This window comes from Gigantopelta aegis, chromosome 9 (assembly GCF_016097555.1).
Source record: "Gigantopelta aegis isolate Gae_Host chromosome 9, Gae_host_genome, whole genome shotgun sequence".
NCBI classification, from domain to species: domain Eukaryota; kingdom Metazoa; phylum Mollusca; class Gastropoda; order Neomphalida; family Peltospiridae; genus Gigantopelta; species Gigantopelta aegis.
The window spans coordinates 66,145,763-66,164,930 of NC_054707.1; the positions used below are offsets into that span (position 1 = coordinate 66,145,763).

General features: G+C 33.6%; 1 protein-coding gene across 1 annotated transcript in view; it reads left to right on the forward strand.

Annotated features, from left to right (window-relative positions):
• The window catches only part of LOC121382347 (kinesin-like protein KIF28P), a 50,249-nt gene extending 31,318 nt beyond the window's left edge, over positions 1-18,931 (forward strand). The window contains exons 18-24 of the mRNA XM_041511932.1: positions 652-734; positions 5,499-5,567; positions 7,060-7,182; positions 8,824-9,069; positions 10,168-10,236; positions 13,700-13,756; positions 17,379-18,931. Of these exons, the coding sequence (XP_041367866.1) occupies positions 652-734; positions 5,499-5,567; positions 7,060-7,182; positions 8,824-9,069; positions 10,168-10,236; positions 13,700-13,756; positions 17,379-17,486 (755 nt within the window). The 3' untranslated portion in view covers positions 17,487-18,931. The remainder of the gene's footprint in view (positions 1-651; positions 735-5,498; positions 5,568-7,059; positions 7,183-8,823; positions 9,070-10,167; positions 10,237-13,699; positions 13,757-17,378) is intronic.
• The last annotated feature ends 237 nt before the right edge of the window (positions 18,932-19,168 follow it).

A 19,168-nucleotide genomic window follows, 5' to 3' on the forward strand; every position in this document is an offset into this window, starting at 1 on the left:
TCTCCTGCTTTTTGACCAAATCTCCTGCTTTTTCAACACGCACCTCCTGCTTTCTCTTGACTAAAGGTTGACAGGTCTGTATATGGCTCCAACTCCATCTGTAGGATGATTACCACATCATTTAGCACATGCCAGTATGGGTGTCAAAACATGTTCCATAACTTCCATAAACAAAAGGAAGGCCTGAATACATATTTCAAGCAAGGAACTGTAAGTATTTTACAAAAATAAACCACACAAATTTTGGAATTAATAACACTTAAAACAAGCATAATATGCCAAAAGAATATAGCGACAAGTGTAATAAGACAATGGAGGAAACGAATCCACCATAATAATACAAAAGTATCACCAAAAAAAACCGAAGTTTGACTCCAAAAAACAGCCAAATAAAACATGTCCGAACCCGACAGCGAAAAGAAAAAGAAGGAAGTTGAAGTCACATGACCAGAATTACAGGGAGCATACATTGGAGAATTTTAGGCCATGCCATTGGCTGTTGGGATGTTCAGACCAGACCACTTGCGTGGAGGGGAGGTGCACTTGTTGAGGACAGGTAATGTATCTATAAAAGATAAAACACTCCAAGTTTTTTCCAAATTCTGAGGGCAAAATACCTTTAATAGATTTCATTTTTGTTTTTTCACTCAGGCGTGCTGACTGTAGAGATGGTACCATGCACTTCCAACTGGAAACCAATAGAAGAGGATTATGTTGAAGACCCCAATGAGCTGGTAAGTACAAAATAGAGAACGAGTATTATGCTGACTTTGCCTATTTGGATTTCATAGACGTTTTATTATTATCTGGCAATTTGTTGTATAAATATGAAGATACATGTTACATTTTGTTTTTTTTGGGGTTCACTAAATGTAGTCAAATTGTTTTCTTGTTGGAAGAGTTAAAGTAGAGATGGCAATACATTTTTGACAATTTAGTTTTGTTTGTTAAAAACATCACAACTGTATTTGATTAAAACAATTTACAACTAAATTTTTATTAGGACATTGTTTAAATGAAAATAATGGGTAGGAAACAAAATTAAGAAGAAAAAAAACAATTTAGAAACTTTTCTAGTGGAAATGAATATATATTTTGTAATACTAATAACTTAAGAAAGTAGTTTCACCTCTATATAATGGACTGCTGTAATTCCAAACAGAAAAAGAAATATTAATTTGCTACATTCAATATCGCTTTCATGTTTTGTTTCTTTCCCTCTCACAGAGTTTACAAAGTTGGAAACCTCTTACAAAAGAAGGTTACTATCAGAGTCACATACTATCTGTCTTGTAGTTCTATAGTTTTAGAAGTGTACATGTATATATATATATATATATATATATCTCATTCAGAATATTTATTTAATAATAACAAACACTAGCCTAGGTGAATGTGATACAGGGCTCGAAACTCATCAGAAAAGTATGGTGGTCCAAAATAAAATATCTGGCCCACTAAATTTTCATTTTCAGTGGTCAAAACTTGCTTTAATCAACAAAAAACATGACTATTCATATTTCAGGTTTGTTTTAAATAATTGAAAATGTTTAATTATCAATTTTTAAGTAAGCCATAACTAAGCATATGAAATATGTTTCAATAAAGTAATATTGATTTGAAGAACCACTTCTGGATAGCAAACTTAAATGATATTGAAATGAGATGTTCCGAATAGTTAGGAACTGGAAGTCTTTGTTTTATCAAAGCTACACTTGACTATACATCTGGTCTGCAAAATCAATCTTTATAAATGGATGTTGGCAGTTTTGTGAACCATGAGCCAGATTTTAATGTGGAATAAATATGTGTAATACAGTTATTAATAGTGGCTCATATGCTATACAAAGAAGATTGCCCAAATAATATTTTTGGGTGACTAAACTAACCACATTATTTTGTAATATTTATAGTCGACAAAATGGAAATTTGGTCGCATTTGGTGACCTGGTGACTGGCAGTTTGGGGCCAGGGTAATAAATTAATAAAGTGGATATGTATGGTAATTGTGTCTAAATGCTCCTGCTTTGATAGTTATTGGTAATTAAAGTCTCTAGTTTAACTGATGAAAATGAACACTAAGAATGGTTAATCTACAAACCTCAGGTATTCCAAACCAATAACACTGAGGCTGTTGTAGTTATCTTACATAATAAAGAATATATATTATAATTATATATAGTTTCTGTATTTGTTCTAGGGGTTTCTTTTTTGGGGTACCTATGATCTGAATAGAATTACAGTAAAGTGAAATAAGAGTGAGTGACATTGAATGGGGGGAAATACCCTCTAAAAATAGATAGGAGCTCTTCTCCACAACTTACTTCTCAGAGCTACGTGCATGTTTAGAATGAAAGAAAATGCATTTTGCTGTATTACAAACACCAGGATTACCAGAAACACTTCAGCTGTATGGAAATGGATAATCTAAACAATAAAATCTTAAGTAAGATCTCATTTCATTTATCAAAAATATGTGTTAGTGTTTAAAAACTAGGTTTTGTCACTTAAAATAAAGTCTTGACCTCTGTTATCTAGTTAGCCCGTTAGCCCAAAATGTCTGGAGTCTTAAGGTAACAAAAAAAGTGTTCTTAAACATTATTTTTACCCAAAACTACTATCATTTAATCTCAAACTACCCATATCTCAATCTATTTGGTTGGTCCCTTCAACAAGAAGATTATAAAGTTTCACTGTATTTTGTTGGACATAATATTAAAAAGCTGTTGTGCATACTCTTGTCTAGGCCAGTTTCAGAATTTATTATGGCTATTTAATGTGAGCTACATGTACATGTACCGGTATGTGGAAAATGTTTTACTTACTCATTGCTTAAGTTTTAAAAAATAACTTCATTTAATGATCTGTGTTAGATGTGTGATGTTCAATATGTGATAGTTTAGTTCAAACTTTATGGATATTTGTCAATAGTAGAGTTGGGAATCACTTGGAATTTCATCATTGATCATTGGTTATAATCTGTTTGCATCAGCCGATCATCTTTTGACTATACAATTGGTTAGAATTATATGAACTTAGGATTTGAATTATAAGGACTTTTATCATCCATTAAAGGCTTTTGTAGGAGATATTGCTGGCACTATATTTTACAATATCTCCTGCAATATTCTCCTAGGAGATATCGCTTCTTTTGTTACATCACTGTGTATGTTACAGCGCTAAACTTATCATTAGTGACATCACGCCACTGTTGTTCTGCTAATTAACGAGTCTACCACCGCCAAATATAGTGACATTCAACCCACATTACTGACATTGTTTACAATTGTCGCAAATGAAAAGAATAATAATGGATGATAAAAAGAATACCCCCTCATGTCTTGTGATATCAATTTATCAGCACTCGTTGGTAAAAGTATAAAAATCCTCGGCAAGCCTCGGGTTTCATGATATCACAAGACACCTATTGTTGTGTCCACTGAGAAAGACCCAGCAAATTGTTAATTTACTGTTAACACCTATTTGGTATAAATTTTCTTTACGTGCTCATGAAAACAAACCTGAATCTCTGCATATTTACATCGGTTCCATGATCTAAACTATAAAAATAATTCCAGTTAACATTTTATGTGATATTTGATTTTGCTTTTAAATTTATAAAATGTTACTGCAGTGTCTGACTTTGACATTTCATAATTGATCATCACGTTGGTAGGGCACAGCTGATCAGTTTTTAATTATAATTAAAGGGACCTTCCCGAGTTTGCTGCATTGTAAGATATTTCCTACTAATAAAATATTTCTATGATTAAACTTACAAATTAAATATATTTTCTTGTTTAAAATATCAGTGTCTGTATATTCAGTGTGTTTCTGATCGTCTTAATATTTGCAAGAAGCCCAAACTGGCTTTTGTCTTCAAATAATTTTGTACGTACGAAAAAATCTTTTATAGGAAATAAAATAAAATTTAACCTAGTACAAATATTAGAACGATCAGAAACATGTTTAATATAAAGCCACTAATGTTTTATGCAGAAAAATATATTTGATGTGTAATTACAGTGTCAAAAGTCTCTGTTAGTCTATAACATCTTAAAAATTGCAGCAAACTCAGGAATGTCCCTTTAATTATTATCGATTATTGGAACCTCAATTGTTGATGATGTGCTTCAAGATGAAATTACCATCTGTTCTTTACATGTTGTATCGTTGTTCGGTTATTTGTATTAATATAAGTGTATGGGGCTTATCAACATGCCTGGGTTAGCCTGGAAAAGACTTGAAAATTATTAGCATTAACAAAAATGCCAACCAACTCAACCACCACTACCAGTTCACTCATACACCTATATTAATATGGCAACTGTAGTTAGAATTCTCAAAAAAACAACTAATCAGAAAGGTTCATACTGGTTTTCTTAGTTAGTGTAGAATGTTTTAGTTTTTTCTTAGTAGATTACACTAATTTGTGTTACTAAAGACTTGCCTACTTGCTGAAAGTAGTGGTTCTAGAAGTAGAACAAATGACAAAGCTTAGCTTTTTCCATGAAAGCTAAGCTGTTGCCATTAACTATGGTTGCTTGACTGTATATTTGCTTATGAGGGTTGGTACGCTTATTTGTGCATGTTGAACAGAAAAACTTACTTTGTTACTGTAACAGTTATATTTTTTTATTTATTAAAGTTCATTACAGGGTTTTATTTTTTAAATTTGTCATGACACCCATGGCTTTTTAGAATTTTCAATTTTATTTCAAAAACATCCTATTAAGCTACATATATTATAATACTATACATATACTTGTATTTATTCAAATTAATATATCTAATTTGCACTATGAAATGTTATGGGTGAAGGAAGGGGTGTTTGGTAAGTGTTACATATTGTTTTCAGTATAATATTTTCTGTATATAATAATAAACAAAATGAATATTTACATTAAGATAAATCTTTTGGTCCAAAATTGGGAATAAAAAATGACATGTCCTTTGGGTAATGGTGGGGAATGATGCTGATTGTCAGTCTAGAAATAAAGGTGATAAAACCCTGCATTATGCAAGTGCACTGGTAGTTTTTATGTTTCAAGTGTATTCATTGCATACAGTCACAATGTTAAAACTGACTATGTGGAGCAGGTTGGTATTTCCAGTTTGAAGATGTGTAACCAGATTGTCTTACCCAAACAAAATGTGATAATCTGTCTTAGATAGGTCATTGCTCTAATGTCCTGGAAAATGTATTTTTAAAAATGAACATCATTTCGTATTTTGCAAGTGACAGCTTAAACATTGCATGTAGATACTAAAATTAATATTTTATGATGAATTCACAGAAATGTGGTAGACAGTTGCATGAGTTTTGTATGTGAAGCACAGAATTGTGGTCCTGTAAATTTTGATTAAACCTTATTTTACAATCAGTCTTTTTTTCTATAGCTCGATTTTAATAGGTCACTCTACTAGTTGGTGCATTCCTTTAGTGAATATCATGATTATGCTGTGTTTAATGCAGTTATTTAAATTTTTTCTTATAGTTAGGGAAAGAACTAAATTTTATTGTGAAGATTCCCCATGCCAGAGGATTACCATCACAGTTTGTCCAGGTGTGTGTTCAATTTTCTAACACTTAGATCTTTAGTTGTAGAATATAATTTTAAACTGTCACAATGTTCTGTATATAAACAAATTAATTTTTTTTAGTCTATTTTCCTATTGGATAAACACATCAATTAATGCTGATAACTATTGTTTGTAAATTAGTCAGGGATAGAAACTAACACCGTTCTCCTCACTCCAGGTCCAATAGACATCAGCGAGGACTACGGTAGAACAGTTTAATCAATGCTAGTCTCCTGAGTGAGTGGATATGGTTCAATGTTGATTTTATTTTGAAAAATTTCTTTTCGTGTTTTCAAGGTTGGCTGACCTGTAATTCATGTAATAAAAAAGGCCTATTTATGTTAGTTTTATATAAATTGTAACAACACATGTTACTGTTCACAGTTCATTTCTCCTGGGGTTTTTTTTTGTTGGTGATATTATCTATAATCATGTACAACATGTAGTTTTTTAAGTGTTTAATTCATATTATTACACACCAGTGTAAGATATGACTCATGTCATAAAAATTACTCAATATCTAACTATAGTGTAATATTGGCAGTGTAATGTTTTTATTTGTTTGACGTCACTTTGCATCTCCCTGCATTAAAATAAACTGGGTGCATGATGCGTCCTTTTTCCGAATGCTAGAAAACATTGAGTGCAAAATTGCTGTTAAAAATGTTTTGTTGAGATATTATTAACGCATCTAACCGCGTTTGTATAAAATAGTATGATTTAAAAGTGTACCATTACGAAATATCATGAATTGAAATTGTGATAACATAGGCTGTTATATTTGTGCTTATTGTGTATGAAGCCAAAACAATGTTGTCGACCTGCTACTCTTTTTCACAGCCTTATGTATAAAATGTCATCGTCACATCTAGTCAATCCCATTCACTCAGCTCAATCTTTGCTGGTCTCATCTACAATTCAGTCATTATTGAGAATTTCAAAACCTCATTAGCTAACAATTAATACAACTTTGTGCCAAAATCTAAACTGTACATTGATGATGTCTCGTTGCTCATTGTGATGGCGTTTAAGTTTACATGTGACGTAGATCACTTGCTGATCCAATTCGTAGAAAAATAGTCTGTAGTAGGGTGTTGACATCTGCTTACTTCTGCATTGCAGCTTGTTTACAGTTGGTTTGTAATAAATAAAATACTAAACTAGCTTGCCTGTCATACCATTTTTATGAAACTCGTAAACAGTGTTGGTATTTGACTCGCTTTCGCTCGTCAGATACCAAAACTGTTCACTCATTTCATAAAAATGGTTTGACAGGCAAGCTGGTTTAGTATTCTATATTTATGTAAGAGTACTAAGTCTTGTAATGTATTAAAGACATGCTCAAAGCTGTAGGGTATCATATTCTCACACCTGTTCGATATTAAATATATTAGACACTCGTATTTACCTCAAAAAGTATTATATATCTTGCACAAGTTTGGAAGATATTCATGTTTGACTGGTTTTATTTTGCAGACATTCTGTAAATACAAGTTTTACTTGGATAAACAGGCTTCAGAAACTGAGATGATCTCAGGCACTATGAACCCCAACTTCGATCATGAGAAGAAGTTTGTATTTAAACCAATCACTCAGCAGGTAAGTAACTATGGTCATGAGAAGAAGTTTGTATTTAAACCAATCACTCAGCAGGTAAGTAACTATGGTCATGAGAAGAAGTTTGTATTTAAAGCAATTAGTTAACAGGTAAGTAACTATGGTCATGAGAAGACGTTTGTATTTAAACCAGTCACTCACCAGGTAAGTAATTATGGTCATGAGAAGAAGTTTGTATATAAACCAATCACTCACCAGGTAAGTAACTACAGTCATGAGAAGACGTTTGTATTTAAACCAATCACTCACCAGGTAAGTAACTACGGTCATGAGAAGAAGTTTGTATATAAACCAATCACTCACCAGGTAAGTAACTACAGTCATGAGAAGACGTTTGTATTTAAACCAATCACTCACCAGGTAAGTAACTACGGTCATGAGAAGACGTTTGTATTTAAACCAATCACTCACCAGGTAAGTAACTACGGTCATGAGAAGACGTTTGTATTTAAACCAATCACTCACCAGGTAAGTAAGTTACCGGCCTCGGTGGTGTCGTGGGTAAGCCATCGGACATAAGGCTTGTGGTAAAGTACTGCGTTCTAAGCCCGGTACCATCTCCCACCCAGAGCAAGTTTTAACGACTCAATGGGTAGGTGTAAAACCACTATACCCCGTTCTTTCTCACTAACCACTAACAACTAACCCACTGTCCTGGACAGACAGCCCAGATATCTGAGATGTGTGTGCCCATGACAGTGTGCTTGAACATTAATTGGATATAAGCACGAAAAATAAGTTGAAATGAAAAAAAAAAGGTAAGTAATTACAGTCATGAGAAGAAGTTTGTATTTAAACCAATCACTCAGCATGTAAGTAACTATCATTTAAGATACGTGTATTACCATACTGATACCATATAAATTCACATGCTCGTAGTGAACTAGTATCTTGATAAACCTTGTGGAATAATTTTTGTTTGTTTTTTTTGTGTAAATTTATATGTGTTTTTTTAATATAAATATTAATTATTATTAATTATAAATGTAATATATAGTTGCATTTATGGTGAGCCAAATTTTCACCGTGTATAAACTTGCCATTGGGCAATTAAAAGGTTCTAAATTCGGACTTATTTCAGATCTGGTTCAAAATTTGTCTCAATATTCTGATTAAAATGTTTAGATTAGAGAGAAGTCTAAATTGCGTACAAATTTTAAAAAACAAAAACAAAACATTTAGTTATGCGCAAAAAAATGTAGTTTTTAACTATTAATTATACAAAATTTCTACCCATTAATAAATCTTTTTTGCAAATTTCAGTTGCCTTCTTTAACCCCTACCCCCTTTTCTCATTTGGGACATGTTAAAATCTGACATTTGATCTGACAGTCTTATGTGGGCATACATACGTACTTGAACTCCTTGATCCTTTATCGGTTGGAGTAACCTATGTGATAGCAGCAGGTTTCCTTGGTTTCTTTTTCATGTTAAAAGTTTTAAAATAACTGTTTGTTAAGACCACATATGTGCTTAGGTGTCCATCAAACTAATATTCCTTTCCAATGAAACATTTTTAATCTATATTAATATTTTCACCAGTACTGTAAACTCTCTTGTCTACATGTTTATATGAGCTGTGATAACACATAACTGACACATATTTCTGCATTTTTCTGACAGTTCATAGATTACCTGGCGTCCCAGGCGGTCGTCTTTGAGGTGTGGGGAAGACAGAAGGACACTGGGAATGCTGGTAAGACTGGGAAGGCTGCTGGTATGGACAAGAAAACTCCAGCTAAGACAGGTGTTACAGCACAGACTAATGGAACAGCACAGAGCAACGGTACAGGCAGTAATGCTGTAGGCAGTAAAGGCACAGGCAGTAAAGACACAGGCAGTAATGGTGCAGCTAGCAACAATGCACAGGTGAGATCAGAGCCTATGCTTATAAAACTTTTATAGAGTCTTGACTTGATCTCTAATGACGTCACACACACATACAGTTTGTGTGGCATTGCCATGATGTTAAAGTCTCAGGCTCTATTAGTCTTGAGTAAACTCTAAGGGCTGAATTTACGAAGCTTGTTTTTGTTAAACGCAGATGTTTAAGCATTGTAAATGTATGTAGTTACGCGCGTGTAATACATAAACAGGCTTCGTAAATTCAGCTGTAAATGTTTTATAAACATGAGGCCACGAGCTAGTGATGTCCCGTGATTCAAGCTCAGATCAATATTTCACTGATGATGTACACTTCGTCTATTGTGTTTAGATGTTAATGATGACATCAGTGTGCACAAGTACATGGATTTCAGTAAATCACAAAATTGCTAAATATTTACATGAAGTAAAAAAATATTCGGACATGAATCTCAAGAAAATCAATCTTTGGAGCAAACTATGGCAAGCTCAATGGATTGTGTTTATTGAGAGCAATGTCAGAAACACCATCTACAAAATGATGAATCTCAGAAATTGTTTTTAGGGCAGTCAGTGTTATAATTAACTGGATTATACTTTTGTACTTTCATGTTGCTCCTTCTTTCACTGATATACATGTATAGTATATCATGTTATGGTTTCCTTTCTCATTGTCTGTGTGATCCTTAACCATATGTCCAATGCCATGTACAGTTGAACCCCGTCGGTGCTCGAGAAAGTGTTTGACCCATCGGGTAGTTGACCTAACCATTCAGTCAGTAATGGGTAACTGTAACTCAGGACTTCATTTTTGGTTTGAGTGTTGCAGTGTATTCGACCCTTCTGAGTTCGACCCAATGAGATTCGACTGTAACTGTAACTAAAATGTTCAGACTGTGTCATTAAATAAAATATTCCTTACTTTCTCCTTCATTTTGAGTCAGTGTGTTAAATTGATTGCCTAAGCTAACACTTCTAGTACATGTAGCTAAGCATGTTACTATGATGGAGGAGGATAGAGTGAATTATTTTAACAGGTGGTTGTCTGCTGTGTGTTTAAAGTGGACGTATTTGACATTTTTCTTTATGTCTTTGTGGTTGCAGGCAAATGATAAGACAGCATCACAACTGAAAACACAAAAGAAGATGGCCGAAAGAGCAGAAGGAAAGCTGGTCAGTTTAGTTTGATATCTTACTATCTATTAACCCAGATGTTAAATTGATTAGTAGTTTTATTTATTTATTGTATTATATGGCAGGGATTCAGACTGCACCAAAGTCAAGGCAATAAACCTGTTTATTACATACCTATTCTATCTTACTATAGTGATAAAGACATTTTGAAAGTGTGTGATAAATTTATTTTGTATCACACAGACCCGAACATTTAAATGGGGAATTCCCTTTTTCCTTTTACTGCAGTTAGCACCTTTTATTTACTGATGTCATATATGATTTACAAATGACGTCACATCATATTTGAAACATTACACAAGGCTGCCGCAGAGTATGATTCTTGTAAATCCATGAAAGGAGTTTTTATCATAGATTTAACAAAGTGTTACGACGTTAAATTACAAAATGTTTTTGGAAAACATAAAAGAAGGTATGTAATAAATACAGAATTTTACATATATTGTTTTCGCTTCCTATTTATTGCACTCGTTTCTTTTGCGAAAAAACATGTATATATTCTTGCACAAAATAAACTTGTGCAATAAATAGGAAGTGAAAACAACGTATGTGAAGTTCTGTATAGTTATACCCAAACTAATCATGCCCAAATTAAGTACAAACATGCTGATCTCAAAATATTAATTTTAAGCTTTAATTAGATTAAAATAACTTGAAATAAATATTTGAATATTCAACTCTTTTAACAGCTGTTAATGACATTACTGGACCATAAAGATGTTGTGCTTAGAACAGACAAAACCCCCCAACCCTGTTGTGTTCAAATTAGTGAGATCTAAAGCACTGAATAGAACACTACAACTAGCAGGGTTTCTGCCAGAGGGTAAAGTGGGTATGGCACCATACCCAAATTGTTTTGCATATTTGTTTTTTAAAGTTAATCTTTTTGACAAAATTAATTAATCTTGTCATTACTGTATGATTTTCTTAACTCTAACCCTAAACTTAACCCATTTTCTTTCTGGGGGAGGCCCCCTATATCTCCTGTTGAATGGGGTTGCATTCGATTCCATAGCACCATACCCAAAATGTTTGTTCTGGCAGAAACACTGACTAGGTATCTATGTGCGTATCAATAGCAGTATGGAACTTAAAAACAGTTTTGTCTGAACATTTCTATCAGTAGAACTCATTAAATATGATCACGGTACTTGTAGTTAAGGATTGTCTGTTATTTATTTTACTTTCATCGGGTATGAACAAAAAAAATCATCTGCAAACTGTGTGAATCAGTGAAGTTATTCTAACATAAGTTTGCAGATGATTTTTTTTTATTTATACCCAGATGAAAGTAAAAGAAATGATAGACAATACTTATAATTAAATTTTTTGAATGATACTTGCTAATAATAAGACAAACATTTCATACTTTATTTTGAATTATTTTTGGTCCATAAACAATAACATTCAATAAGACAACTTGCTCATATAAAATGACATCATCAGATATGACATTCTCCGACGACGTAATTTTTACATTCATCAAGAAATGAACAAACTCTTTGTTGCTATGTCTGGACCAGTGGGTTGACGTTATGTTGTAATGAATGTAACTGAAATTTATTATAAACTGATAGTATTCATAGACCTTCAGGATATGGGTTTATTACCCATATGGACTTAAATATGCAGGGGTCATTTTTTAAAATCTCTGCACAGTGTGCAGATTGGTTCTACATAAACTGATTGGCTGGCTTAAAAATCACGACGTTTGGTTGGTTGCTTGCCACGACCGGAACTTCACTTTCATTCATATAATGTTTCCATTCATGAGTCAGATTACACATATGTTATATGATTTACAGAAATATTTTGACTCATTTGTTTCATAAGCATGAAATGTTATATTTTCCTAAGCAGCAACTTTAGTAGCATAGAACAGTTATTATTTTCTAATGCAACCACAGTCATATTATATTGTACTGTAAATATTTGGCTGTAAAAAGAACGCTGTTATACCATGACATCACTTACATTTTGTCATGTAATGCGTGTAAGATTATATGAGGTAATGTCTGATGGCTTTGTTGTAGACTGTAGAGAAATTTTACATTAAAAATTAATTAAAAGTGACATTGGGTAATAAAGAGAATAACCAACTTGCTATGAGAAGTTACAAATTATCTGTCCCTCGTGAATTAATTTTGTAAAACCCTTGCCAGAGGCTGGAGTTTACAACATTCATTCACTCTGGACAGATAATTCCTGATAGCTCGTTAGTTATTCTTTAAATATGAATTTTGTCACTAAATAAATTTTATTTCTTTGCATAAACATCCAGTATAAAAAAATTATGTTTTTTGCTTGGAAGAGTTGTAATAGTTCATTGCTTATTAAATGTACATTGTTCATAGTTTCACCTTCAAGTACCGAATTTACTGCCATTGTTATGTTGCTGCCTAACAATAAAGTTTCTTTTGTTTAACAACACCACTAGAGCACATTGATTAATTAATCATCATTAAACATTTTGTAATTCTGACTCATAGTCATCAGAGGAAACTTGTTACATTTTTCCTACTGCAGCTAGGGATCTTTTATGTGCACTTCCCACATACAGGAAAGCACATACCACGACCTTTGTCCGGTTGTGGTGCACTGGTTGGAACGAGAAAAACCCCCAATCAGCTGAATGGATCCACTGAGGTGGTTTGATCCTGCGATGCAAGCACCTCAAGTGAACACTCAACCGACTGAGCTAAATCCCGCCCTCTGTCTAACAGAAACAATAATTACATAATAAATACTCTTTCTTTTCTGCATAAAATATCAGTTGGTGTATATTAAATGTATTTCTGATCATCCTGCTGTTTGTAGTAGGTCAAACTTAATTTTATTTACTAATATAAGTTGTTTCGTAAGTATGAAATTATCAAGAGACCAAATACAGTTTGGACTACTACAAACATTAGGAAAGAAGGAAGAAAATGTTTTATTTAATGACACACTCAACACATTTTATTTACGGTTATATGGCATCAGACATATGTTTAAGGATACAGATATTGAGAGAGGAAACCCGCTGTCGCCACTTCATGGGCTACTCTTTTTGATTAGCAGCAAGGGATCTTTTATATGCACCATCCCATAGACAGAATAACACATGCCACGGCCTTTAACGTACCAGTTGTGGTGCACCGGCTGGAGCGAGAAATAGCCCACTGACGAGGATCGCAAACCGACCGCACATCAAGCGAGTGCTTTACAACTGGGCTACGTCTTGCCCCACAAACATTAGGACTATCGGAAACACATTGAATAAAAAGACATTGATAGTCTACACATTGTCTGTAATCGGTATTTAGTATGAAATTTTAGTCATTACAAAATGTTATTAGTTGGAAACCTATTGCAATGGCAGAAAACTCAGAATATTCCCTTTAAAGAAAGAAAAAAAGAATTCTTTGTTACTCCCATAACATATTTCTTTTGTTTTGTGTAGCAATTGATGCAGAATCTGCTGGACACAGCAAAGTCGAAAAAACAGACCACAATTCAGGTGAGGACACTTCTTTAAATACCCTTGTCGAAGACATCATGCTGATTTTTAACAAGCTATTTCTGTTTGTGTCTTTTGGTGCCAGTCAGGTTTTTAAAGCTAATAAAAATTATACAGCTTTAACGTGTATTGGCTATAACCCTATTCATATAAAGTGATTATACAACTCTAGGTGTATCAGTTATAACCCGGACTATTCATATAAAGTGATTATACAGCTCTAGGTCTATCAGTTATAACCCGGACTATTCATATAAAGTGATTATACAGCTCTAGCTGTATCGATTATAACCCGGACTATTCATATAAAGTGATTATACAGCTCTAGCTGTATCGGTTATAACCTGGACTATTCATATGAAGTGATTATACAGCTCTAGGTGTATCGGTTATAACCCGGACTATTCATATGAAGTGATTATACAGCTCTAGCTGTATTGGTTATAACCCGGACTATTCATATAAAGTGATTATACAGCTCTAGCTGTATTGGCTATAACCCTATTCATATAAAGTGATTATACAGCTCTAGGTGTATCGGTTATAACCCGGACTATTCATATAAAGTGATTATACAGCTCTAGCTGTATTGGTTATAACCCGGACTATTCATATAAAGTGATTATACAGCTCTAGCTGTATTGGCTATAACCCTATTCATATAAAGTGATTATACAGCTCTAGCTGTATCGATTATAACCCGGACTATTCATATAAAGTGATTATACAGCTCTAGCTGTATCGGTTATAACCTGGACTATTCATATAAAGTGATTATACAGCTCTAGGTGTATCGGTTATAACCCGGACTATTCATATGAAGTGATTATACAGCTCTAGCTGTATTGGTTATAACCCGGACTATTCATATAAAGTGATTATACAGCTCTAGCTGTATTGGCTATAACCCTATTCATATAAAGTGATTATACAGCTCTAGGTGTATCGGTTATAACCCGGACTATTCATATAAAGTGATTATACAGCTCTAGCTGTATTGGTTATAACCCGGACTATTCATATAAAGTGATTATACAGCTCTAGCTGTATTGGCTATAACCCTATTCATATAAAGTGATTATACAGCTCTAGGTGTATCGGTTATAACCCAGACTATTCATATAAAGTGATTATACAGCTCTAGCTGTATTGGTTATAACCCGGACTGTTCATATAAAGTGATTATATAGCTCTAGGTGTATTGGTTATAACCCTATTCATATAAAGTGATTATACACCTCTAGCTGTATTGGTTATAACCCTATTCATATAAAGTGATTATACACCTCTAGCTGTATTGGTTATAACCCGGACTATTCATATAAAGTGATTATATAGCTCTAGGTGTATTGGTTATAACCCTATTCATATAAAGTGATTGTACACATCTAGCTGTATTGGCTATAACCCTATTCATATAAAGTGATTGTACACATCTAGCTGTATTGGTTATAACCCTATTCATATAAAGTGATTGTACACATCTAGCTGTATTGGCTATAACCCTATTCATATAAAGTGATTGTACACATCTAGCTGTATTGGCTATAACCCTATTCATATAAAGTGATTGTACACATCTAGCTGTATTGGCTATAACCCTATTCATATAAAGTGATTGTACAGCTCTAACTGTATCGGTTATAACCCTATTCATATAAAGTGATTGTACATCTCTAGCTTTACGGTATTGGTTATATCCCTATTTATATAAAGTGATTGTACATCTCTAGCTGTACGGTATTGGTTATAACCGTATTCATATAAAGTGATTTTTATATCATTAAGACAGATCATACAAAAGAGGTGTGTATTATTCTGTAGGAATATAATTTTGTGAATAGCAAGCAGTGATAGAAATAAGCTTCTCCGCCAATACTTTCACTAGTCCAAATAAATGGTTTGTTTTATTCAAGTACCAGAATAATGTTTCTGATTGCTCAAACCGAAACTGTACTGAAAATTTTTGCTTGTCCACTGGACAACCACCGAGGAACACTCGCAAGTAAACATTCTGTGTATTCAAAACTGTTCTGGGGCAGAGAAAGTGTTTGTAAAAGTTTTGAAGAGGTGAGAAAGTCTTTCATGTTCTCAAATCCCACACTACCTTGCATAGTGGTGTGACGAGAACAGGTTCTCAGCTGTTTGTGAACTCAGTTTCGAATACACAGTAAAACTGAATAGCAAGCAATGATAGACATAAGCAGAATTGTTCACTAGTCCACCCGACAAATACATCTAGAAATCTGCTTGTCCGCCAAAAATCAACCAGACTAAATGAAGCAAAAATTCAAAGCAGACTGAGTTTCTAACAAAAATAGTCAGATTGTAGACAATTTGATGGGCCGAATTTATAAAGCCAGTTTTCTTTTTACACACATGAAGTGAAACCTGTCTAAACCAGATCATGCTGGAGACCTAATATTTATCCCATTTAGACAGGATCCGGTGTTTAGAGGGTGGCGTTGTAGAATTTAGAAAATTTGGGACATGAAACTTGGCCAGTTTTGACAGGAGTCTGGTTTATTCAGTCTCTGGTTTAGACAGGTTTCACTGTATGTACATTACTTAACACCGGGATTTAAAAAAAAATAATTCAGTCTTCATAAAATTGGCACAATATCTTTTTTTTTTTTTTATTTAATTCAGATTTTCTTTCAGTCCATTCCAAAATATATGCATAGATTAGATGATGAGTGTTAAAATGTTTGCAGACTGCAGTATACATGATTATATATATATATATATATATATATATATATATAGTAGAATCTCGTTGGCTCGACCTCGGAAGGGTCAATCACATCGCAATGCTCGAACCAAAAACTAAGTCGGTAAACCCTTATATTAACTGATGATGGGTCGAACACATTCAGGGTCGACTATAAGCCTTCGCTCGAACTAAATTATCAGTCCCGTCTGTGTTATTAGCTATATTTCCCTCGAACTGGTGATCCATCAGATGGAAAACCACCGAAAAGGACCAACAATTGCTGTGTTTGCACAGTTGTTTATTACAACTTTCGGATTAATTATTTATGTGGAATGAGCTATAGATGAATCGGAGAATCGCAACAATAGCCATGCAATCATTTCTTTACCATACCTGTTATGATGTGTGTTAAGCGGCTATCGGTAATGATCTTTCAAGTACAGCTAGTGTTACGGTACCTGTTCGATGAACTGTGATAAACAAAATGGCCTCGGCTTGAAGTGTTACTCTGAACACGTCTACAAGACCAGTTTTAAATGAAACAATGAGCCAGTTACTCAGCTGTCATCACTTCAGCATCCACACATTTAATTAATACCGACAAGGGCATCTGCATCACACAATCGGAGTAATTTGTAATAAATCCTTTCACTCTGATATTTTGCTATGTAACACCTTGATGAAATTTGTAAGTTTGCAGTTACCAAAATAATATGTATCTAATTCAACTTTCTAACTGATGTTAAGGAAATATTCGATGTTGACCAAATGGTTCAGTCAAACTACCCGATGGGTCGAACACTTTCTCGAGCACCGACGGGGTTTGAGCCAACGGGAATTAAGTGTGTATATATATATATATATATATATATATATATATATATATTCAACTGTCGTTACTTATTTCAGATTTCTAATTTGGAAGCCATTCTGAAAGGCCATGACTTAAAGTATTACGAAACTTCCATGAAGAAGAACACAGGAGCAAAGGGATCACAGGCATGTTCTCTGCAGTAACCATAGCAACACAAGAACACAGCCGATATTATTGCCATCTGTAACCTTGTTTCAGCATCGGTCAGAGTGTTATAGGTTAAATTGCTCACACGGAACTGATTATCAAATCATATATTATTGGAATATAACATATGTATTTGTCAACAAGTTTATGAGCTTTAATTGAAATATTTGTCTTGTATACAAACCAACAACCTGGTGATGATTTGTTGATTGAATTAAGTGACTTTATTCTTATTAAGTTGACCTGAATGTCTGCTAACATTTTGTGAAGTGGATGTGAATATTAACACATTTTACAGATTACATTAATCCCTACTATTTTGTATTATGAATTGTTGGTTTTGATAAAGATTTTTTTACAATATTTCCTAATAAATAAAACTCTTTTAAACCGGACACCCACAGGATCAAGTAAAATGTCCAGTTACAAGGGGTATCTAGTTTAGAGAAGTTGGGTATCCAGTTTAGAGAAGTTTTGTTCTCATATTAAAAAGGGACCATGAAAAATATTTAGTTTTGAGGGAATTTCGGTTTACTAAGTGTCCAGTTTTGATGGTTTCACTGTCTGTATTGTTAATATGAAAAACCTTAGTCTAATTCAGTTTGACTTTATTAGGAAGACACTAATGGAATAAATCAGTGTGGTTGTTTTAAAATGTTGTACAATGATGACCATTTTCCAGGTAAGCCATATGTTATGCCTTCAGAATAAACTGAATTAATTGGTGAACGTTTGACGACACCCTAGCATAAACAAAGAATTAAAACAAAACAAAACATGTTGTCTGTAAGTTATGAAGCAAATTGAGACATGGGGGGAAAAAAAGACAATTATTAGACAAAACTCTAAGGTTCTTGGAACAGGATTTCATTCCTTATGTAATAGGCTCCTTTAAAATGGCTGTGGTCCAGTGAAATATGTTGAAAGCACTTGTTATGATTTTTAAGTATTTCTCTTAATTATCTAATGTTTTTATTTAGCAAATCAGAATAATCAGTTTTGTCTTCAAAATATTAGGATCCAAATTTCCCAGGAAAGCTATTAAGGCCAGAAGGCAGGGCAACAAGGCAAAATAAATAAGTGAAACTTTTCATGTTTTGTAATAAAACAACTTTCCAGGGTCACGTTCGAGTTTGACGTCCTGCAAAATAAGGCACGGCCAGTTTGGCAGTGAGATTGTTTAATTTCGAAGGCACTGGAGCACATTTGCTGTTGGCCATTTGCTGCATGGCCACTGTTAAATTTGAGCTCTGCATTTTATGTACTGGACAATTACAAGAATTGCAGTGCATGGGCATAAAAAGGTGCCAAAAAATGGGGAGCACACACACCCACATATATATATATACATGTATATATATATATACAGGTACTCTTCCAAAAAAGTAAGGGAACCTGAAATATTAATGTTAATAACAACTATTAGACCGAACATACATTTTGACCACAGACATACTAGTAAAGAACGTTCAGGTCTGTTTATCAACACACTGAAACTCATTCCATAGTTTGCACGTGCATCAAAGCAGTTGCCCCGTACACGTGCATGGGGTGTCATTCTCGATTTTGACAATTTCCAGGAAGGTCCATTAATCACCCACGAACATTATTTCTGTCAATCTTTTTCAGTCTGTTGATCATACAGTTGTTATTGTTTTGTTTTTAGTCATTTTTAGTG